Genomic DNA, 25,500 nt, shown 5'->3' on the forward strand with positions numbered 1-25,500 from the left:
CATCGATTCCCTTGCAAAAAGGCCATTGCTCCGTTTTTTTCTCTCTTTTTCCAAAATAACATTGGCAGGAAACGCGAGATGGCAAATCTTAAATTGTAACACACGAGGAGATTTCATATACAAAGAGAAATAAGGCAAAGTGAAATGGATGTGTCTTTTACGTCTGCTTTTCTTTTCACGAGAGAGATAGAGAGAGGGGGGGGAACGAATTCAAATAAATAGCCACACCGTGATAAGTGCCTTCGGAAAAGAAATGCGCCGATGTGTCCTCCAGAACATCGTTGTTTAATCAACGTGCACTGGCTGCAATGACATATGGACGTATCTTCTTGGTTCTTTCGGTAAAGTCACGTAGAAGGGAAATAATAAAATAATAAAAATATAACATAATAACATAATTATCACGACGTTTCGGCCACAACGCAAGCATTCATTCAGACGCTGTCTTTCCGACAGACCTGTTCTTCACCTGAGGACGGCTGCTTGCGTTGTGGCCGAAACGTCGTGAGAATTATTTTATTATGTTTTATTTTTATTATGTTATTATTATTTTCTACGTGACTTTACCGAAAGAACCCAGAAGATGAATCCCTGCAGTCACGAAAGCTTTAAATCTAAATTTATGGACGTATGTTGAACTCATTTCGCACTTTACGTGAGCCAGCCGTGTTGATCGGAGGTGGCGGTCATCTGTGAGCCGCGGGTTAGGGGATCACATCTCGCCACGGGACAAGATGTTGACGACCTCGCCCGGCATACAGGAGGTCGTGGGTTCGATCCCGACCCTGACGCCTTTATATTTGTAGTTTGCGTGTCTCTCTCCCCGTGGCCGTGCAGATTGTTCTCCTAGTCCTCCCGTTTTTCCCTCCACATTTACAATCACGCGCTTGGAGTATGTGGTTGCTATAAATGTCCACGTGATAAGCTACTTCATTGAGCTATCATTTGTGGCCTGGCCGCTTGTTAAAAAGCGCTACGTAGCTCAGTAAGCCTTATGCGGTCAAATAAAACAGAGTTTAGTTTCGTCGTGTTTAAGAGACGCAGAGCCGTTTTGGCGTGCGCGGTGCCATCATCACCCTCTTCCCCCACCTCCTCCCCTGGGGCACCACCGCCCCATCAACCTCGTGAGCCCACCAACATCACCCGCCTTGCCACGCCATCACCGCGTGACGCCGGTGCCGTCTGCCCGCGCGTGTGTGCGACGCGTCGCGTGTGCGCAGGCGAGGAGCGGATCGGCGTGAACGCGACGTACGAGCAGGAGGGCAAGGTGCAGTTCGTGATCGACGCGGTGTACTCGATGGCGCATGCGCTGCACAGCATGCACCTGGATCTGTGCCCCGAGTACGTGGGGCTGTGCCCGCGCATGGACCCCGTCAACGGGCGCGAGCTGCTCAACTACATCCGCAGGGTCAACTTCACCGGTGAGTCGTCGCCCATCGGTCATCACCGATCCACGCCGGGGGGGGGGGGGGGGGGCGAATGCCTCTTACCAAGCCGCCGCCTCCTCTCTCGTCACCCGGCCGCGCACTTTTCCAACGAGCAAGCACGTGCACACGGGCTTTGGTTGGTTTTAGTTGAATTTTCACCGGCTTCGTCACTCCATCTCCCCGATTCGGAAGTTCAGAAGTTCCCTTCCCCATCGAGTGAAGGCCGTTGAGCCGAGAAGCTCCTTCTTCAAGGCCCACTCGGCCGGCAGAAAACATCAAAGCATTCGACAATTTTGCAGATTTAATAATCAATGAAAATAGCAGACATTCCGTTGCAAAGTTACACTCACACGCAAAACAAAGTTATTTTTTTTTATCTAATAGAGTCCGTTTAAATGAGGACAGAGATGGTAAGAATGGAGATGCCAGGAGATAAAACTGAGGTGGTTCCAAAACCTTTTGGGGCAGCCACGTTCAATTCCCTCGATCCAAATTGCGTGCGAAATCTGGGGAACTGTTAGCAGACAATCAGACGCGAAGTGTGGATCATATCCTCTTGGGCGTGCTTCATTCCGTGGCTACCGCTCCGTTATTGTCCTTGCCCCGTCACGCATCCCACGCCGTCCTTCCCAAGCACTCACTCGCTTTTCTTAACGGTGCGGATGATGCCATGAACCTGTGTGTGTGTGCGTTCTCTCATCCACGTGTTCCTCGCGCTAAAGCCCCGTTTTTTCGCCACGCTCACCCGGTGCACTTTTCACTTACGAGTTTTGTATGATTCATCAATGACCTCGCTATTTCTGAAGCACGTGTCGTAGCAAGTATTATGCACTTACTGAGCACTTAATTCGCAATGCAGCGCTGATTTACACATTTATACAGTCAGACAATGTTCTTCCTTAACATGTCTGTCCCTCCAACCGGTATTTTCCATCAGCCACATTCTCCTGCTCCTCTGATTTCTATTTTCTTCATCACTGTCGGCCTACTAGTTTTCACGCTATTGACTTTTTGCAATCTTGGTGATGTAGGTCAAGTGAAGAATCAGAGGAGCATGAGAATGGTAGGCAATATTTAGCAGAGAAAAAAACATTAAATATGTATTATTATCGATATGGGGTCCAATTTTAAAAGCCTGGAATTTCAGGACTGCCTCCCTTTCTCGCCTCATCTGGGCAGCTTTTAGACCCGCCTCTCCCGCGGTCAATCTTGCCCATGGGGCTCATCCTTGTCACTTGAGCTCTCAGCTGGTTGAACAAAAGAGACTTGAAACGTCTGGAGTGGAGTGCGTCACGTGCGGTTCAACACAACACAACTCTGCTCGTTGCATGCGTAGGCTATCGTGAAGAGATTATTTTGGGTTGGATCGTCATGTTGATATGATTCAGATGTTGTTTTTACTCAAACCCTTAACCACCCGACAGGAGCCAATAGTGAGGGTTTTGTCACGTGAACAACGAGCAAATGTATTACTACTTCAGCACCACCGGTGTGATGGAGAGTAAATCCACCACACCGGGAGTGAGCTGTCCAACACCCCGGGGGTGCTGAAACAATAACTCATTGGCACGTTCTGTTCACGTCACTAACATTATTAATTGGCTGTGTCGGGTGGAGGTGGGTTCGTACGAGACATTGAGAGTTTTAGGGAACCATTGGAGCTATGCACTTTTACATCTAAATTGAAAACGAATTTCTTCAGAACAGCTTTTTGTGTTTAGTTTGTTGTCCTTCCTCCTCCCCCACATGCACCTCCGATTAGCGCGGTTGGTTATGTACGGTGCAAAAGAAGGTCAGCGAACATGCATACATACGTACATTTAAACAACCTTTCACCAAAAAAACATCTTATCATGAACAATCAAGTCCAGTTGTCACGTGGGCAAATATGCAAAGTTGATTGGTTTGCAAAATCTTGTGGCGTATCCTGTGAGTGACGCGTGCCGATGGATGGCTGCCCTCTGTCACGTGCGTGGTCCACAATCGGAGAGTTCCATCGAACTCCGGCTGGCAACAGACTCTTTCACATTATCGACCTGGTCTGGATTGCCTCATAAGCAACATGGAGAGATGGTACAGAAGCAGGCGATGGTATTTTTAAAGTTTGAAATGTAATTTTGTGGGAGCCAAACTTTTGTTGCAGGGATTTTTGTTGTTGTTTTAATATTGATTTATGTTCGTGGAGTATTTTGCATTTATCCTGCAAAGCAGTTGTGTGTTTTTTTTCTCTCTCACTCTCTCGTTTCTACTTTGCTTCACTGCTGCACTCGATTGATAGTTGTCATTTCGGTGACCCAGGTCGGTCACTCTCGCACAAAACGACACCCATCCCTGCCATCTTGACTTCTCGCCCGGCTAAAACAAATACAATTTGGGAACCGCATCACTCGAAGGGGTAATGGCGTAGCCCCCCGACTGCATTGCTATCTCCGCCGCAGTTCCTGGTGGAAGCGCTCCTACGAGGAGGCGTTCTGGAGATCCCCTCTTCGAGTTGGACGCCACCACAGCCTCTCTCTTCGTGACAAAGCCTTGCTCGTGAAATGTCACCGTGCAGACCCCTGCGTGTCACCCCTCTCGTGACCTGCCCATCAATAAAATGATGGGGTCGATCTTTGACCTGCATGTGGGTGGAACAGTCGATACGTAACTCCATGTGCTAACTTGATGCCTGAGAGTAATTCACTTTTCTTATATGTATATATAAATGTGTGTGTGTATATATGAAAAGTAAAACAAGGTAAAGGTGGAACCCTGCAATTGCGTGCTCACACCACTGTTGGTAGATGAACCTCCACTAGAGGACACTCTAGAAAGCCCCTCTAGAGGGCAATTTGGCCTACTCTGCTAAATTCCTCTTGATATGCACATTCTTTTGTTAAGGCGCTCTTCTTCTTCCACCTCCAACTCAGCTTATATATAAGCTCCTAGCTTGGCAGTGTCTCATTCTTCACCTGAAGACGGCTGCTTGCGTTGTAGCCGAAACGTCGTGATAATTATTTGATTTTATTATGTTTTATTTTTATTATTTTATTTCTTCCCTTCTACGTGACTTTACCAAAAGAACCAAGAAGATGAATCCCTGCAGTCACGAACGCTTTAAATCGAAATCTTCCACACTGGTCAGATACCTCGGAAGACGCGGGAGTGTCCACGCTTGAACCCACCACACGTGACCTGCCGATGGACTAACTGTGGTGTGCCCGTTCATCCTGCAAACCGTGACACGACTGCGGTGCTCTTACTATTATTATTAATATTCACACTGCAATTTCTCCTTGTGTTAGCCCGTTTGTCAGTCAAAGTACTCACTTGAGTTTAGGGCACAAACCACCACTTGTTATGATGACTGCGATGATGATGATGATGATGATGATTTTAGTGGTGGTGGTGGTGGTGGGAGCCCGGGCCGCGTCTCTTCCCACTAATGATCATCCCGCGACCCGGGCTCCCTTGTAATTCAAGCACCGTTTATCATCAGGGCTTCCAGAATGTATCCATTAAGATAAAAAAAACAACAAGCAAAAGCTCTTCGCGACGCCTCGGTATTCACAGACTGCATGGCGGCGTCAAAGTCAAATGTCCTCTTCAGACAAATCAGGTGAGACACGCGCATCTCCCGCTCGCAGCCCTGAGCCACTGCTGACCATTACACATTCGTATGGCAAGGGCAGGGCGAACCACTGGACAGTCAACTCACCTTTCTCCCACAGAATGATTTGTCATTTTAGTCACCCCAGAGGAATGACGATGAACCGGAATCTCGCGACCTTGAGATTGCAAGTTTGGACGCGCTGGGTGAGAGAAGTGCTTCTGACTGAAATGTCTTATTCCACGCCGGCAGTATCGTCAGTGGTTAAAATCGTAGTTTAATTTCGACCGGAGCTGTACGGGGCTGAGCTCTGGAAAATAGATCCACCCCCAGCCCCCCCCCCCCACCCTTGCCACAACGCTATCGTGGTGTCAAGCTGAGGGGCCTCTCCACCAAAATAATTTCGCGAGAAATTAAGCGCCGGTTTAACGCATTCAGATTTGCCTCTATCGCCGCGTTGCTGATGCAATTTCCCATCCAGGCTGCCGCGTAAGTCTGTGCCTTTGCTCGCGAGATTAATTAGCGATATGCCGAAACATGAATTCAGCTTCACTCTTACGTGTGGAATAAGGTGCCTTTTGTTCGCCGACGGTGTCTTTTCACTTAATATACAGGCGCGTGCGTGAATATATATACAGCATATATTTAGCGCTGTTCATGAGAACCAGAAAAAAAAATCGAGATTTGCATGCCTGGTGGGAGGCAAGTGTTCCCATTTACAAGTCTCCTGGTGAGAGTTGAGGGCCTTAACAGGTATGATGATTATACCTCACTGCGCCGATACGCGTGCTCATTCTGGTTACAATGTCTACTTCAGTTTGAGCTGTGGAGGGATAAAAGCTGGCATAAATCCAAGGAAAAAGATCCCCACGCGTAGCCTGAACAGACTTTTGGCCGCTACGATGCGCAAAGAGGAAGATGGCGAGCACCACGCCCGGCCGCCTTTGTCTCCCTAGTGGCGTTGTTTACACACCGCACCAGGATTCAGGTAACCGTCACTTGGTGTTGGTGACCGTGAGCCGGAATCGAACTCGGGTCGCCGGCTTCGTAGCGTAGCCTGCCCGGCGACGAGGCACAGAAGGTCAAAACCGGTCCCAGACTTTGCTCGCTTGGACAGTTGCTGATTGATCATATTGGTTTCAAAAGCCACTTGGGTCGATTTGTTAAAATACACATTTACTTACATGTGGAGACAATGAGCGAATTTATTGTTATCCAGTAGAACCTGCTTGAAGGTCAGAGTGTTACACAGCAGATGCCAAGTTCTCCGTGTGTGCATTCTTGTGAGGGTGTTGACACAGTCCCGGACCCTTAATCTGTGCACGAGGCGAGCTTCGTTTGCACGAATTTGCACGGCTCTGCCATGTACCGTTCAGCTTGTATCATCCTCGCTCTCAGCCTCAACGGACCCGCTGTGCATACGTACGTTGAACTTCTTTCACACCGTACGTAGCCAACCATGCTAATCGGCGGCGCTGAAATTTGCCCGAATTTGGCGCGGGAGAAATCTTCTCCGGAGTAGCCTGGGGCGTCTGTTAAGAGACACGGACATTTTACTTAAACTCTCCAAGAAATCGACGAGGCACGCGAAATCCCATTGGTTCAGCGGTGTTCCAGTCCGATAGCTGGGGCCGGCCGGCAATTACGGAACAATGCCGAGGAAAGTTGAGTCGGCGAGCAACTCAAACATCCACGCACGCAGGGCTCTGTCTGATGGCTATTCGCAGCGAGATACCCGCTCTCCTCGTGGTGACTTTCTCCAGGCCTAGACCTCTCACCTCAATGTTTACCCGTCGTTGCCCCATCCTTTCTCTTCCCCACCCCCCCCCCCCCCCCCTCCTTTTAATCTCCATCGTTTCTTCCCTGCGATCGCTTTCTCGTTCTCCTCGATCGCCCCCGAGATCAGTGCCTCTCGAACTTGCTTCCATCCACGGCGCTCACGCTTTTGGGGGGGGCCTGATTCATCTTCGCCGCCGCACCAAACGCCGACTTGCGCACTGCGGGCCCGGCTGGGTGGGTGGGTGGTGGATGCGTCGTCGTCGTGGTTGGAGCTGAGAGGGAATTCACACTCTCCGTGCCTCTTCTGATCTCACCTAGAACAAGAACATCTCGTAGCTTTGTCACAAACCGTGGCAAGAAGTTGCCCAGGTGTGCAAGTGTCTTCGTGTGTCTCCGTGCGTGGGTCTCCATGTCTCTGTGTGTCTCCGTGTCTGTGTGTGTCTCTGCGTATGTCTGCGTGTATGTGTGTGTATTCCTCTCCATCTGTCTCTGTGTCTTTGTGTGTCTCCATGTCTCTGTGTGTCTCTGCGTATGTCTGCGTGTATGTGTGTGTATTCCTCTCCATCTGTCTCTGTGTCTTTGTGTGTTTCCATGTCTCTGTGTGTCTCTGCGTGTGTCTGCGTGTATGTGTGTATTTCTCTCCTTCTGTCTCTGTGTCTTTGTGTGTCTCCATGTCTCTGTGTGTCTCTGCGTGTGTCTGCGTGTATGTGTGTATGTCTCTCCATCTCTCTCCGTGTCGTTATGTGTGTCCATATCTGTGTGTCTCTTCTTGTATCTGTCCGTGTCTCCGTATCCCTGTGCTTTTCTGCGTGTGTCTATGTGTCTCTGTGTATTTATCTCCGTGTCTCTGTGTAATGTAGTAACTCGGCGGGAGACGACTTCACGGGTAACACACTCTTTATTTTATCAAACTTGGTTACAGGTGACTAACACCTACTTTGTATCTCGGGTGACAAACACCCACTTAGCTACTTGGCGACTAACGCCCACTGAGCTACTCGGATGACCAACATCCACTTAGTACTCGGGTGACAAACACCCACTTAGCTACTTGGCGACTAACGCCCACTGAGCTACTCGGATGACCAACATCCACTTAGCTACTCGGCGACTAACGCCACTGGGCTACTCGGATGACCAACATCCACTTAGTATTCGGGTGACAACCACCCACTTAGCTACTTGGCGACTAACGCCCACTGAGCTACTCGGATGACCAACATCCACTTAGCTACTCGGCGACTAACGCCACTGAGCTACTCGGATGACCAACATCCACTTAGCTACTCGGCGACTAACGCCACCGAGCTACTCGGATGACCAACATCCACTTAGCTACTCGGCGACTAACGCCACTGAGCTACTCGGATGACCAACATCCACTTAGCTACTCGGCGACTAAGTCTTCAGCTCCGTCTTCGGGTCTTCAACTGGGTAACTCTCCCCGAGTGCTCTCGCGCGTCCCCCTTTATACCCCACCTGCGGACGTCGCTGCGAGCACCCACTTATTCGACCAATCGCTGGGCGCTGGCTACGATCCTCTTTTCCCACATCTCATCGTGCCTCACCACCCACGCCGCGCCGCCCTGTCATCTCTCCCTCCCGGCGCGCGCGTCCACACCACGCCCACAACGCGTGCCCAACCCCGCACCCCGCGCCGCCCCGTGATCCATCACTGTCACAGTCGGCGCACGTCAATACCACCACTACATCACCCCCTACCACATAGCTCGCAGCCGACCCGGCTGCTATAAAAATATACAAACCCCCCTGTGTGCCCCGTAACACAACACCAAGAACAACAACTAACTTAACAACACAACACGACGCGAACACTACCATCCGCAACCCTCAACCAATGCCACCCCGACAATAGAACAATATATACAAACCGGCGAGTGACAATAGCAATGTGTATGCAAAAAGGAAAATAAATGGAAATTTTTTTTTTTCTTTCGACTCGTGCAGTGTCCCCTTCTTTTTCCGAGCGTCCCTACAACGGGACATTACCCCGGCAGAGGGGAACACCGGGCGAGCTCGGTGTAGAGAAAAAACGTCTTCATGAAAATTGTTGAGCCCTAGCCCGAGTCCGCCTTGCCGGTCCGTCGTACGGCACCAGACGCGGTTGAACGTCCGGTGGTGCCGGCGGTTCAGGAAGACATCGGCCAGGCATCGAGGACCCGTGCGTGCCCCGGGGTTCAGGCTCTCGACGGTCAGCAGCCGTCAAGCCCGAGGCACCTGGGGGTGGGTCAGGTGGAAACACGTGAGGAGCAGCCTGCGACACCTCCCTCCCCGAGTCGACGGTCACATCACACGCCCGGTCGTTACGGCACCGAACGGGGTCACACGGTGCCGTATAGGGCTTCAGTCGGGAGGGGTGCACGTACCAACGGCGTTTTTCCCATTTAATCTGTATACTCTGGGGTCGTGCAAACCGCACAATTTCCACCGGTCCCCTCCAAGGTCTCAACAACTTGGGGGACGTAGCCAACGGTGCATGTGGACAATGCAGCCAGGCCTTATCGCCTGGTTTCCAATCATGCGTATGCACCCTCCGCTCATGCAATCTCTCGTTCGCAATTTGCCGCGACCGCGAATTCAACCTCGCCGCCTCCCGTGCTTCAGTCAATTTTGCGATATTAAATTTGATGTGGTCTGCCAATTTAGATGTTGCACGTGGCTGGGAAATCCCCAGTTGGACGTCCATGGCCGGATCGGCCTCCCGCCCATACATAAGAAAAAATGGGGAAAACCCCGTCGCCGCATGAGGGGCCATTCGATAGGCCGCGAGTACCCCCGGCACCTGTAAGTCCCAATCAACCTGATCGTCGCAGACCTGTTGGCACAACATAGACGTAATCGTCCTGTTCAGACGCTCAACCATCCCGTCAGTCTGCGGGTGGTAGGGGGAAGTACGCACTTTCATTGTACCCAACAGGTCGCACACCTCGCGCAACAAACCGCTCGAAAAATTATTTCCTTGATCCGTCAGCAAGCGTTCGGGGGCGCCCTTGTCCAAAACATAACCCTGGACGAAGGCGTCCGCCACCGCTGCAGCCGACTGGTTGGCGAGTGGCCATGCCATGGCCCATCGGGTGAAGTATTCTACGCCAACCAGCAGGAACCTATTTCCCCTCGGTGTAGCAGGAAAGGGCCCCAAGATGTCCAACGCAACCAATTCGTTTGTGCGCGAAACTTGAATGGATTGCAGCAGTGGATTAGCTGCCAATGGTGGCGGTTTTCTTTCGGCGCACCCTACGCATCCCTTAAGAATGTTCGCCACGTCGTTACCCATCCCCGGCCAATAATAGTCTCGCTGGATTAGGGCGAGCGTTTTTTGAAAACCCAGATGCATGAGCCGTTCATGATCTGCCAGAACGACCTTACCCCGCATAGCAACAGGCACAACGAGCACGTGACCCCGGGACATGTTGTCCCACTTCATCAAAAGGCCCTGTCTGCACACCCAGGAACCGACCCGCGCATCCCCTACCTCGGGAGCGCCAACTTTTCGACGTAGCGTAAGTAGGGAGCTGTCGGACATTTGGAGACGGCCCCACTCAATGAGGGGCAATGACAACAGCGAATCCCTCCCCGTGGGAGCGTCGACTCCCAATTGCACTTTGGACAAGTTAGCAGAACCGGCACACAACGAGTCCAACCACTCTGTCCCCTCATCACTTGGAGGATGCGACTCGACAGTGAAATCCGCTTGAGACACGAGCCGTTCCTCAACGGGTAGCGGCGCGGCGTGAGCCAGCACCGTTCCCTGCGCAATTTCGGCCGGCCGCGACCCCGTATTCAGGACCCTTACGAACGGCTCACTGTCCCCTCTCACCATGGTTTGAGCAACCGCTAAGTCGAGGCCCCTTCTGGCCCTGCTAGACGGCCCCCCCTGTGCCACCGCGCCCACCTCGAGTGGCTTCCTCAACCGACGGGGTACCAACATTTTCGATCCCGGGGGCACCCTTACAGTCTGAGTTGCCAGCGCCTGCACCGTCGCACAAACCGTGCGTATTTTGGTAGGGCTATTCAAGAACGCAAGCCGCCGACCTGACGGAAGCTCAATGCAGGCCTGATCTATGAGAATTTTGATGGGCATTTTGGACAAAAAGTCCGTACCTAGCAAACAGGGAACGGCCAGCGATGATGATACAAAAATAGGGCCCGCCAATTTGATGTCACCAATGCAAATAGTCGCCCGAATCTGGCCGATGATCCCCAGGGATCCCCCATTCGCCGCATTAAATGGCACGCCTACTGGCAGAAGGGGTCTACTTTGAACGGGAAGAATGTTATAAATAAGGTCCGAGATGATGGTGGCCGACGCACCCGTGTCAACAAGCACCCGGACCTCAACCCCGTCAATGAAGCCCGTTACCACGGACGACCCGGCCGACGCAACCACGATCCTGTGGGCCAATTCGGACCACTCGACTGCTTGCGGGCCGCGTACGGACCCCCCTCGCCGAAATGAACCCCCGGCACCCAGCCGCGAACCCCCCACCGCGAAGCGGCGACCCGAATGTGCCGTGTTTGTGGACCGAACGTGTGAGGCGCCGCGACTTGCCGGGTTTTGTTGGGATGACTTGTGGCCCTGGTGGTCGTCCCGACGTGGTCCTGTGGCGCGCTGACGCGGGGCCCGGCACCCGGCTGCGACGTGACCCCGAAGGCCGCAGTTGTAGCAGACGACGGACGTCGTAGGTTTCGGTTGCTCCAGCTTGCGGGGCGAACGTGTGGGCGAACGACCTCCCGTTCTCCACTCCCCCGGACGCGATGCAGCGAAGGCCTGCTCCTGCACCGCAGCTGGCTGAGGTTCGGCGATCGTGGCTGCCAGTACCGCGTTCCCCGCCAAATTGCAGACGACCCCCGGCCTGCGTTTGAGGACCTCGTACGCGTGAATGCTCGTGGCGATCGCCAGGGAGCAGATATCCATCTCGTCCGCCACATTGATGGGGACCCCCAACTCGTGGGCCAACACCAGCAGCTGCTCCGTCACCATGGCGTCCTTCCCCTCTTTATCCATGCGGGGAAAAGCTGCGTCCGCCAAGGCGAGTAGTGCCGTGCGATAGGCGAGCGTCGTTTCTCCAGCCACCTTCCGCCGATCGTAGAACTGGTGGCGACACGTGGAGGGTGGCCCGAACACCTTCGCCATCAGGTGTAGTGCGGCCTGGAGCGTAGAGCGGGACGACCTTGCAGCAGATGTGAAGGCTGCAAGCGCGTCGTCGTCAAGCATCGCTGGCAACGCACGCAGGGCAGTGGTGTCGGACCACCCCGACATCTCCTGATGAGCGAGGAACCTTCGTTGGAAGGCTCCCCAGTCGCCCCCATCCGCCTTGAACGCCGACAGCGCGGGCAATCTTTGCTGGAGGACCCGATCGTCGTCGACGTCGGAGAGATTTTCCCGCGCTCCGCTGTAGTTGTCTAAAATGTCGGCTCGGTTGTCAGGCGCAAAATGGAGAGCTCCGGCGCGCGCTGATGACGTGGGCTGCGCTGCGCGGAGGTGTCCGGCCACGTGGCGTCCGTGTTTCCCGCCAATCAATGGCGGCCCCTCAAAAACGGCGGGAACTTCCAGACTTTTGGCGCGAAGCGCCTTTTGGCGGGATCCCGCCAGCCTCGCTCCTTCCTCCAACCCCGCAGCCGTTTTCCCGCCCGCTGGAACGGAGATCTCGGCCAAGATTGCAGCGGCGGCGAGCAGCAACTCCGCCAACCGGGAGTGTGCGTCTTGGAGGCTGGTGTCGGAGGCAAGCAGAGCGTCGGCCATCACCGCGAGGTGCTGCATCGGCGGCCACTCCTCGTCCTCTACTCCCGAGGTCGGTGTCCCCGGTACGCCGTCGTCATCCCGACCTCGCTCGTGGGTACGGGTAGTCTTCCTTGTGTCCATACTTCTTGAAGACAGGTTTACTTCTGACGCCAGTTGTAATGTAGTAACTCGGCGGGAGACGACTTCACGGGTAACACACTCTTTATTTTATCAAACTTGGTTACAGGTGACTAACACCTACTTTGTATCTCGGGTGACAAACACCCACTTAGCTACTTGGCGACTAACGCCCACTGAGCTACTCGGATGACCAACATCCACTTAGTACTCGGGTGACAAACACCCACTTAGCTACTTGGCGACTAACGCCCACTGAGCTACTCGGATGACCAACATCCACTTAGCTACTCGGCGACTAACGCCACTGGGCTACTCGGATGACCAACATCCACTTAGTACTCGGGTGACAACCACCCACTTAGCTACTTGGCGACTAACGCCCACTGAGCTACTCGGATGACCAACATCCACTTAGCTACTCGGCGACTAACGCCACTGAGCTACTCGGATGACCAACATCCACTTAGCTACTCGGCGACTAACGCCACCGAGCTACTCGGATGACCAACATCCACTTAGCTACTCGGCGACTAACGCCACTGAGCTACTCGGATGACCAACATCCACTTAGCTACTCGGCGACTAAGTCTTCAGCTCCGTCTTCGGGTCTTCAACTGGGTAACTCTCCCCGAGTGCTCTCGCGCGTCCCCCTTTATACCCCACCTGCGGACGTCGCTGCGAGCACCCACTTATTCGACCAATCGCTGGGCGCTGGCTACGATCCTCTTTTCCCACATCTCATCGTGCCTCACCACCCACGCCGCGCCGCCCTGTCATCTCTCCCTCCCGGCGCGCGCGTCCACACCACGCCCACAACGCGTGCCCAACCCCGCACCCCGCGCCGCCCCGTGATCCATCACTGTCACAGTCGGCGCACGTCAATACCACCACTACATCTGTATGTGTTTCTGCATGTGCGTGTGTGTGCGTGTGACATTTCACCACTCACGGAGAAGCAAAGCAGACTTCTGTGCATCACGCAAGAAGAGTTTTTTTTTAGGAAACCATCGCCATCATTAACAAGCATATTGCACGCAAACAGTTTGTGTGCAGACGCTGCTGTCTATGACAACCGTGAACGTACATCCTTCCCCCCACACACAGCTACGATAATTTGGCACGCAGCCCACACGTGTCAAATCTTTGTTATGCCTACTTGATATCACACGGCTCTGGGTAAATGACTTTCGTGTTAGAACTCGCCATTTAGGCATCAAAATTCGTGAAAAATAACATTCACTCGTCACCCCTCTGTCAAAACACAGTTGGATGAAGGCTGCCACATACATTGGGTTCGTCTGTCGTGTTTCTTTTACATACTTCACCTCGCTGGTCATGGTGGGGTTGGCGAAGGGGTGGGAAGTCCCCAGGCCTGGTTCGGCTATCACTCGCAAACTGATCCTAGCACTGACCACGAATCGGTCTCAAGATGTATGGTGTATGTACGTTGAACTTCTTTCGCACCGTACGTAGCCAACCGTGCTGATAGTTTAATGACCTCGTCAAGGAGCATGACGCAATCAAGACAACTCCGGTCAGCCTCTCTGCAACAGCAGCAGCAGCAGCTTCTGTCTGGCCATCGAACAAAGACGGTCACCGCAGATGCGCTTCTGCGGCCGTCTGGAACGCTCTCCTTTCCGATATTAGGAAGCCGCTGGGAGCTGTGCACTTTCTAATTCGAGATTGAAAAAACGCATTTCTTTAGGAACTGATTTTTGCGTTTAGTTCGTTGTCTTTCCCCCGCACCTCCGATTAGCATGATTGGCCACGTATGGGCGACAGAAGTTTAACACACATACGTGAAGCGCTGACATGGGGATTCATGCGTGCGGAGCACAGCTTTGATCGTAATCGCGCGATCGCAATTACAATTGCATAACCGTCATTGTAACATCACTCTCGCATCTACGTGATCACCGACCGTGGCACTTGCACGGCTGTTGTTCGAGTCTCGGCGGCTCACAGATGGGACATTAACGCAGCAGAAAGGGACGCGTTTAAAGCGCAGCTTTGAATCCAATGTGTGGGGCCGCAACTCCAGCGGAGCCGCGTGCGATCTCCCGGAGTGGATCAGGCCTCGCCGCCCGTTGCAGCGGGAGCACGTTGCTCGGTGCGTATTGACTTTGGACGCGATCTTTGATATCTCGTTTGGATCGATGAGTCTCGTTGTGATGATAGACAGTTGCAGTGTAGAGCTCCCTGGGCTGTCATCGAAGATAAGGGAATTCTGAGATACAGCGATGGCACGGTCGTACAAATTTGCTGGATAAATTCATCCTCCGCTATTTGGATTTCACGAATGAAATATTAATTCACAAGATTACGTTTTCCACTCATAGTTTTAGGATGAGCCTTTAGATCAACATCCTTAGGTTATGATGGTATTAGTGTCTAAAGATAGTGGATTTATTCTATCCAGTCGTTTTATTGAGCCGAATGTTTCACGCTTTCTTCTGTTACTCATTTCATTATAAAACAATAATATATAATGACGCAAATGTTACAAGCCTCTATCAATCTGCTACGTGGCTTGCATGCGCGTTGTTCAACCATACTTCACCATTCTAGTCAAATCCCGGCTGGTACCGGGGGTGCTCAGAACTGGTTGGGACATCTTTCGCCATTGATGTTGGGCCATGGCCAGGAATACAACTCAGTTCAAAAGTCACGTAGAAGGGAAGTAAGAAAATAATAAAAATGTAAGATAATAAAATAATTCTCACGACGTTTCGGCCACGTTCAGACGCTGTCTTTCCGACAGACCTGTTCTTTACCTGAGGACGACTGCTTGCGTTGTGGACGAAACGTCGTGAGAATTATTTTATTATGCTTTATTTTAATTATTTCATTATTTCCCTTCTACGTGACTTTACCGAAAGAACCAAAAAGATGAATCCCTGCAGTCACGAAAGCTTTAAATCGAAATTCAGCTCAACAGGTTGATGGTATGGTGCCTCACCCAATGTATAGTAATACTTTGAATTACCTAAGGGGTCAGAATACTCAGCCGAAAGGGCGTGAATCTGGGTTTCAACCGCCCATAATGAAACTGGGTTCTCAAGTGTAATGAGTTTAAATGTGACACTTGCTACAAATGGTTACACTCGGTACAAGTTGTTAAATGTTCTTCACGCGACAACTTCATTAATCGGCTGTGCCAGGAGGAGGAGGAGGGTTTCGGGCACACATTTTACTCGTGCAATTTTGCTCAAAATTGAATTGTGACATTGCCTGCGAAGGCCTCGAAAAGGCCTCGCGAAGGTCTGCAATAGCATTAAACAAAGAGGCTAAGGTGACGCAAGGAGGTGGAATGCAGGTGAGGAGAGAGCCAAGGATGCAGGCAGCTAAGGAGGCGTATTGCAGTGCAAATGTGAAGAAGAAACATTGCAGTGGTTATACAATAAAAGAACAAGGCGACCATTAAATGCAAAGAGAAATGGGGGGTGGGGGGGGTGGCGAGAAATAATTGGGTCTTGCCGGAGTGCGACGCAAACAGCGCTAATGACGTACGACACCGCGAGCGAAGACAACAACAACAATAACAACAACAACGCCATGAGACACGACGTGAGTGACAGGTGGTGTCACCTCCAGTCCCGGGGCCTTCTCCTGGATTGACTCAGTCTCAAATTAGCGCCTGCTCCGCTGGGGGAGACAAAGGCGGCTGAGTTTCGCACGGCGGCCGGCCACGCCGCGGGCACAGAGCGGTGGCACGTCTTCCCCCGCGCGACGACGTCCTGAAGAAGTGTTCGCCACGTGGCGCGATGCCGAGGGAGAAATAATAATTCAGTAGAAAATATTTGATCAACCATTTCAGGTCTTAATTAATTGTGTTCACGCTTACGGTGACTTTCAGACCGAATTAGATTTTCTGCTCCCCCTCCTCTTTTCCGAACATAGATGGACTCGTCCATCTGGCAAACTGCCAAATCGCTGTCCGTGGTGCTGACGTTAGGACAAACCGCCACTTTTTAAATCCTTTATATTAAGTTCACTTGCTTGCTTGCTTGCGCGCTTACGACCGTGCAAATCGTTCGGTCGTTTTTTAACCCACTTCCCGTGATCCAATCGAGCTGACATTTTGCACACAGACTCGTTGTGCGTGACAATTAATTTTCGTGAAATTTTTTTCCAAAATTTTACACTTTTTAGGAAAAATTTTTTATACGTAATTACCAATTGCTTAATGGTGGCAGGCAATCATCTGACCCATAGGTGGCAGCCATCTCAAGCCAGAGGACGAGAGGACTCTATCCGCCACGCATATAAAGGATTTATAGTGAAAAACTTTGTGTTTACGGGTTAATTTTTTTTGTTTCGTCTTACCAGGTAAGGCCCCACGTGATCTGTGTAGCTCTTTTTCAGAAGTGACGTGGCCACAAATGATAGCTCAGCGACGTGGCTTATCATCACTTGGACATATATAGCAGGCAAATACTCAAAAGGCACGTTTCTCATCTCTAAGTCTTCATGTTTAATGTATCTCTACGTGTCTTCATGTGTCTCTGTGGCAGTGGCGGCTCCTGCAAAATCTCTCAGGGGGGGGCAAATGTCTGGATGATTGATAAGGATAAGGTCCACCCATGCAATGGAAAAATTAACAGCTTAAGCATGTAAAGGCAACTTCACTTCTTTAATATTAATGAAAAATAAAGTGACTCTTACAATACATCTTGTTTGTTTCTATACTCACTATTAAAACAAACCACTCAAGTTTATTTTATTAAAGATTCCACTAGGTGGCGACAAATTATATTGTTGGATGAAACGTGCTTACGTATGATGACGTAAGCACGTATGATGACGTAAGCACGTTAGGGCGAGCCTTCCCGGAAGCCATAGAGAATGGATTGCAGCGCCCCCGTTCGAAAAAAAACATCTTTGAATGTAAGTCTATGGGGCCACTCGGGGCGATTCTCAGCTGGAGGGAAATCGCCCAAAAAGAGGCGGTACTCCACAGAACGTAGCATGACGCTGATTGGACTATATCCAGAGGCACAGTGACGGCTAGCGTGACTCTGTGGTTGAATGACATTGGTGGTGTGTCGCCCAATCGCCCTAATGAAGAAACCGCCCCTGCTCTGTGGGTCTCTATGTATCTCTATACATCTGTATGGGTCTCTTTGTATCTCTATGTGTATTCATGTGTCTCTGTGGGTCTCTATGTATCTCTATTCATCTGTCTGGGTCTCTTTGTATCTCTATGTGTATTCATGTGTCTCTGTGGGTCTCTATGTATCTCTATTCATCTGTCTGGGTCTCTTTGTATCTCTATGTGTCTTCATGTGTCTCTGTGGGTCTCTATGTATCTCTATACATCTATATGGGTCTCTTTGTATCTCTATGTGTATTCATGTTTCTCTGTGGGTCTCTATGTATCTCTATGTGTATTAATGTATATCTATGGGTGTCTATGTATCTTTATTCATCTCTATGAGTCTCTTTGTATCTCCTATAAGTTGACTATGTGGTCCAAAGTTTGGGTTGCAAGGACACAATCACACTTCTGCGGCTGCGTCTTAGATCCCCCATTCATGAAGGAGATGCGCCCATCGGCCTGGTGGTCATGTTCCGATGCGGTTGAGAATCAGGATCAGAATCTTGAGGAATGTCAGAGCCAGGAGGTACAATGATTGCATCTCGAACGAGGTGTTTATTCTGAACGTCATCAATCGCTAACCCATTCGTGTGCTGGGCATGACCACCCGCTTTGTTTTGCCTTCACAACTTAAAACACAAACAAAACTCTTGACCCATCAAAAAGCATCTCTGACATAACAAAGGCCGGATCCTCATTTGGCCGTTGATCTCTCGTGTATTTCTCAATTGTTTGCGAAACACTTAAATGCACGGGTGGATGGGAGCAGTGGCGTGGTGGCTGTAATGAGCCGCATAATCATATTTCAACCGTAGCGCTGAATGCATGTTGACATCTTTGTCTTTTATCTGCGCATGAACAAGGGATTATTTTAAAGGGATTCACAACAGGATATGCGCGGTGCGTCGCTGTGTTTTTAATTCTATAATAATATACAAATATATTAAATAAATGTCAAGCATTGCCTCGAGGAAGTTTTGCAATTCCAAACATTTCATCGCAACGTCGACCGTCAACTCAGCCGCTTGCACGTTGTAAACAACTCGATCTTCGTCAGCCATGGGCGATCCACTGCTGGATTAAAGATTATCCAAGCCGCTGCCGCCGACTCTCGCGGTCTCACGGTGGCGGTGGTGCGCAACAAAACTGACACCTTTTTTACGAGGAGTCATGTTTGCATAGACCACAATACCTGCAGTCATAATGCAAACAAAAAACATAACTCTGATAATGATATGCACTGTCCTTGAAGTTGATTGGTCCACACCCGAGACAGCTTTCCTTAGAGCCTAGTTTCACATGGGTTGGACCAGATGACGCCAAAAGATAGAAGGGTAAAAAAACAATTATCATATTTTTTACTGGCAAATGAGGTTCCAATGGTGTAAATACCTCCAACAAAGTCATCCTTAATGCTGTGTGGCCTTAAAAGAAAAACATATATATATAGCAGGCGGCTTTTTGCCCATTGACTGCTTTATAGGCCATGCGCTATGAAGATGAAGGGCCATGTTCTATGAAGATGAAGGGCCACGTGATATGAAGATGAAGGGCCATGTTCTATGAAGATGAAGGGCCATGTTCTATGAAGATGAAGGGCCATGTTCTATGAAGATGAAGGGCCATGTTCTATGAAGATGAAGGGCCACGTGATATGAAGAGGAAGGGACATGTGATATGAAGATGAAGGGCCATGTGGTATGAAGATGAAGGGCCATGTTCTATGAAGATGAAGGGCCACGTGATATGAAGATGAAGGGCCATGTTCTATGAAGATGAAGGGCCATGTTCTATGAAGATGAAGGGCCATGTTCTATGAAGATGAAGGGCCATGTTCTATGAAGATGAAGGGCCACGTGATATGAAGAGGAAGGGACATGTGATATGAAGATGAAGGGCCATGTGGTATGAAGATGAAGGGCCATGTTCTATGAAGATGAAGGGCCACGTGATATGAAGATGAAGGGCCATGTTCTATGAAGATGAAGGGCCATGTGACATGAATATGAAGGGCCATGTGGTATGAAGATGAAGGGCCATGTGCTGTTAAGATGAAGGGCCATGTGATATGAAGATGAAGAGCCATGTGCTATGAAGATGAAGGGCCATGCGCTATGAAGAGGAAGGGCCATGTTCTATGAAGATGAAGGGACATGTGATATTAAGAGGAAGGGCCATGTTCTATGAAGATGAAGGGACATGTGATATTAAGATGAAGGGCCATGTGATATGAAGAGGAAGGGCCATGTGACATGAAGAGGAAGGGCCATGTTCTATGAAGATGAAGGGACATGTGATATTAAGAGGAAGGGCCATGTTCTATGAAGATGAAGGGCCATGTGACATGAAGATGAAGGGCCATGTTCTATGAAGATGAAGGGCCACGTGATATGAAGATGAAGGGCCATGTGATATGAAGATGAAGGGCCACGTGATATGAAGTTGGAGGGCCACTGCCCAGATGTGCCTTGAACCGGGTATGCTCTGAATCACGCGTGCGAGCCGGCGGAGCACTTTTGCTCAGAAGTTGGTCGATTCGTTTCGTCCTGTGTCCGTAATCTTGCTTGCGTCTGGAACGAGGAAGACCTTCCGTCCTGCGAATCAACGGCAGAGCTTGGGCGTCGCTAATTTATATACATTCGTATTTATTGTTTACGATTTCAACTGTTTGAATTTTTTTTACCAGGTAAGGCGCCACTGAGCTGTGTAGCTCTATTTCAGAAGCGGCTTGGCCAGTTGGCTATCACGACTGACAGCTCAACGAAGTGGCTTGTCACGTGCAAATGTAAAGCAGCCAAATGCTCTGAACGCGTGGCGTTGATTCTGAACGTCGAGGGAAGAGCCGAAGGACCCGAAGAAAAATCCACGCGACCACGGGGAGAGAGAGAAACGCAAACTCCAAATATACAGCAGCAGCAGGCGTCACGGTCGGGATTGAACCCACGACCTCCTGTACACCAGGCGAGGTAGTTAACATCTCCTAGCCACCGCGACAGCTTATCAGCGGTGTACATTTTTTCTGGTCATCCTGCTGACAAAACATACGGCACCTCGATCAAACGAGCGTCTCGCCTCCTCCGATGCGGTCACAAACGGTCGGACGCCATCCGATTTGTGGTATCAATAAAAAGGACCGCAGTGACGGTTCATAACTGATCCACGAGAAGGTAGAGAGACAGCGACACAAAGACAAAGATCCCCCGTAGCAGCTTAACAGACTGTTGGGGCAAGTGCTGTTCGCGAGCACCTGTGTAGGCCGGCACGGCACACGAGGGGGTGGGTGGCCAGCACCACGCCCGGCCGCCTTCGTATCCCCAGTGGCGATGTTTACACACCGCACCAGGTACTCATTTGAGGCTGAGTCGACCTAGGGGAGGCCCATGACCGGTTCAGATAATCGTCACCGGTGTTGGCCGTGAGCGGGAATCGAACTCCGTGTCGCCGGGATCGTAGCGGGGTGTGGTAACCACTACACCACCGTGATACACACAGACACAGATGCACACGCACACAGATACACACACAGACACACGCAGATATAGACACACACACACAGATACACACACAGACACATACACAGATTTGTATATACAGTACACACACAGATACACACAGACACACACACAGATACACATACAGACACATACACATATATATATATTCACACACAGATACACACACAGCCACATACATGCAGATATAGACACACACACAGATACACAGAAGACACATACACAGATCTATATATACACACACACAGATACACAAAAGAGACAAAGCTACACACACACAGATAGACAAAGCAAATCTCTTGAAAGGTAATACGGCCAAGACATTAGCTTTTTCGATTTAAAGCTTTCGTGACTGCAGGGATTCATCTTCTTGGTTCTTTCGGTAAAGTCACGTAGAAGGGAAGTAATAAAATAATTAAAATCAAATTAAATATAAAACTATTATTATGTTTTATTTTTATTATTTTATTACTTCCCTTCTACGTGACTTTACCGAAAGAACCAAGAAGAAGACATTAGCTGTCATCAGTTGTTTTGAAATTCAGCAGTGGATACAATTCCGCCTGGCTCTTTATTCCCAAAAGCTGTTTGGTGGAGTTAAGCGAATTTCTCGACAAATCTTAAAAGTAATATATAGCTGTGAAATCTACAAACTTATCTCTCAGAGTAATCTCACGTCCGTCGCGCAAGCACACACTTCTCTTGAGAAACCATCGTGCGGGCTTTTTAGCTCAAAGAAACATAACTCTTTCGAATGCAGATTGCTTAGTTAGCTGACATCTTTGGAGTAAGTGCGTCAGATTGACAGGATAAATGCGCCTTTTTATTTTTTTTTCTTCTTTAAGAGATGAAAATCTTCTGGTACATTAATTTCACGTCCAACACAGGTTTATCCCCCACCCCCCTCAGTTCAGCTGCATCTAAAAACACTTCAATGTGTTGGACCAAATTGCTGCAGGCATGCGAATGATTAAACATAAGAATCACTTTTCCCCGGCCTTAAATTACCACACCCCCCCCATTCCCCCAGTGAGGCTTGGCCGACGCGATTCGATGGAAAGAAAATGGGATTTTTTTCAAATTAAGGGTTTCCAACAACATGTGTCAGACAAAGCCACGCGGTTACATCCTAAGCATTGGGCCCGTGTTTATGGTGCATGTGGCATTATCCTTGCATTCCGCATGGGGTGGCAACGCATGTTACGTCTCAGCAGTAATGTGTTCCACCACCACACTGCTGGTCGCGAGAATACCCTAACACGCTCGCTTGTCTACCCACTCACTCATTCAATTACCCACTCACCCACCCACCCACTCACCCACCCACCCACTCGCTCTCTCATCTACCCACTCATCCACTCAATAACTGACGCATCTTACCACTCACCCACAGACTCACTTATCTACGCCCTCACTCACTCAACTACCCACTCACCCACTCACTCATCTACCCACTCACCCACTCATTGCTCTACCAAATCATCCACTCACTCACTCACTCACGTTTTTGTCCACTCACCCACTCACTCACTCATTCATCCATCCACTCATCCACCCACTCACCCACTCCCTCACTCATCTATTCACTCACTCACCCACTCAACTACTAACTCACTTACTCATCTACCCACTCACCCACTCACTCATCTACCCACGAACTCGCAACACTAGCAGGTCGCAGCCATTCTCTTTCTGCCTCTTCCTTCGCGCTGCTTGATCTTGGTATATTCTCCTCCCATCGTCGACTCTTTGCCCAAGATTTTACTTGCAAAAAAACACAGCCGTCGACTTATCTATGGCACCTTGAACGGTGCTGTTTATTGCTGGCCCCTCGGCGTTTTGGACCTTGGGACTTGGTTGATCAAGGCCTCAACGTGGGCGGAGGAGTCAATACATGAAGTCGGTGGGAACAGTAACCATGGTGGTGGTGGTGGTGGTAGTAGCTATAGAAGGGTGACAGGGAAATGATCGGAGTGAATCAGTGATTGCTGGATAACAATAATAATAATGAGCTCGATTTTCTATAGCGCAGTTCGAACAGGGCCTCAATTTGCTTTTACATAAAGCTTGCGTTACAGAGAAAGCCTGCTGTAAAAACGGACTTGGACTCATATTCAAGAACATGTTCTTGCTGTGGCTTTCACACCCGATGATGATTGCTTGTGATGCAATCGAAACGTCGTGAGAATTTTATGGTTTTATTTTCATTGTTTTATTATTTCCCTTCTACGTGACTTTACCGAAAGAACCAAGAAAATGAATTCCTTGCAGTCACGAAAGCTTTAAATCGAGACTTAGACTCCTCAATTTTTTTACATTCAAAACTCATTTCTTCACAATTGAGGGGTCAAATACTTATTCCCCTCATTAAAATGCAAATCAATTTATAACATTTTTGACGCGTGTTTTTCTGGATTTGTTTTGTTATTCTGTCTCTCACTGTTCAAATAAACCAACCATTGAAATTATAGACTGATCATTTCTTTGTCAGTGGGCAAACATACAAAATCAGCAGGGGATCAAATACTTTTTTCCCTCACTGTACATACATTCCCTAATGGTTCTAGATTTGAAGCTTTCGTGACTGCAAGGAATCATATTCTTAGGTTTTTTCGGTAAAGTCACGTAGGTAAAACATTAAAATTTAAATTAATAAAAGTAAAATTAAAATAAAATAAAAATAAAAATCACGACGTTTCGGAGGCAACACAAGCCTCCGTCTTCAGGTGGAACCGTCACAGCACGACTGCTGTATCAAGTAAGAGAAATTCCAAGAAACAGTCCTTGTATATGTAGTGTAGTAACTCCACGGGAGACGACTTCACGGGTAACACACTCTTTATTTTATCAAACTTGGTTACAGGTGACTAACACCTACTTTGTACTCGGGTGACAAACACCCACTTAGCTACTTGGCGACTAACGCCCACTGAGCTACTCGGATGACCCACATCCACTTAGTACTCGGGTGACAAACACCCACTTAGCTACTTGGCGACTAACGCCCACTGAGCTACTCGGATGACCAACATCCACTTAGTACTCGGGTGACAACACCCACTTAGCTACTTGGCGACTAACGCCCACTGAGCTACTCGGATGACCAACATCCTCTTAGCTACTTGGCGACTAACGCCACTGAGCTACTCGGATGACCAACATCCACTTAGTACTCGGGTGACAAACACCCACTTAGCTACTTGGCGACTAACGCCCACTGAGCTACTCGGATGACCAACATCCACTTAGCTACTCGGCGACTAACGCCACTGAGCTACTCGGATGACCAACATCCACTTAGCTACTCGGCGACTAACGCCACTGAGCTACTCGGCTGCACTAGGTCTTCAGCTCCGTCTTCGGGTCTTCAACTGGGTAACTCTCCCCGAGTGCTCTTGCGCGTCCCCCTTTATACCCCACCTGCGGACGTCGCTGCGAGCCCCCACTTATTCGACCAATCGCCGGGCGCTGGCTACGATCCTCTTTTCCCACCTCTCATCGTGCCTCACCACTCACTCCGCGCCGCCCCGTCATCTGTCACTCCCGGCGCGCGCGTCCACACCACGCCCACAACGCGTGCCCAACCCCGCACCCCGCGCCGCCCCGTGATCCATCACTGTCACAGTCGGCGCACGTCAATACCACCACTACATCACCCCCTACCACATAGCTCGCAGCCGCCCCGGCTGCTATAAAAATATACAAACCCCCCCTGTGTGCCCCGTAACACAATACAACAACAAGAACAACAACTAAGCTAACAACACAACACGACGCGAACACTACCATCCGCAACCCTCAACCAATGCCACCGCGACAATAGAACAATATATACAAACCGGCGAGTGACAATAGCAATGTGTATGCAAAAAAAAATAAATGGAAATTTTTTTTTTTTTCTTTCGACTCGTGCAGTGTCCCCTTTTCTTCCGAGCGTCCCTACAACGGGACATTACCCCGGCAGAGGGGAACACCGGGCGAGCTCGGTGTAGAGCAAAAAAACCGTCTTCATGAAAATTGTTGAGACCTAGCCCGAGTCCGCCTTGCCGGTCCGTCGTACGGCACCAGACGCGGTTGAACGTCCGGTGGTGCCGGCGGTTCAGGAAGACATCGGCCAGGCATCGAGGACTCGTGCGTGCCCCGGGGTTCAGGCTCCCGACGGTCAGCAGCCGTCAAGCCCGAGGCACCTGGGGGTGGGTCAGGTGGAGACA

The 25,500-nt window shown here is 50.1% G+C and overlaps 1 protein-coding gene across 1 annotated transcript in view; it reads left to right on the top strand.

Moving 5' to 3' along the window:
* LOC144731802 (metabotropic glutamate receptor 8-like) overlaps positions 1–25,500 on the top strand; it is a 258,412-nt gene that overhangs the window by 152,172 nt on the left and 80,740 nt on the right. Inside the window, exon 7 of the mRNA XM_078613050.1 lies at positions 1,221–1,421. Within this exon, the coding sequence (XP_078469176.1) occupies positions 1,221–1,421 (201 nt within the window). The remainder of the gene's footprint in view (positions 1–1,220; positions 1,422–25,500) is intronic.

The sequence above is a fragment of the Lampetra planeri genome, chromosome 40, assembly GCF_965212315.1.
Source record: "Lampetra planeri chromosome 40, kcLamPlan1.2.h2, whole genome shotgun sequence".
NCBI classification, from domain to species: Eukaryota; Metazoa; Chordata; class Hyperoartia; order Petromyzontiformes; family Petromyzontidae; genus Lampetra; species Lampetra planeri.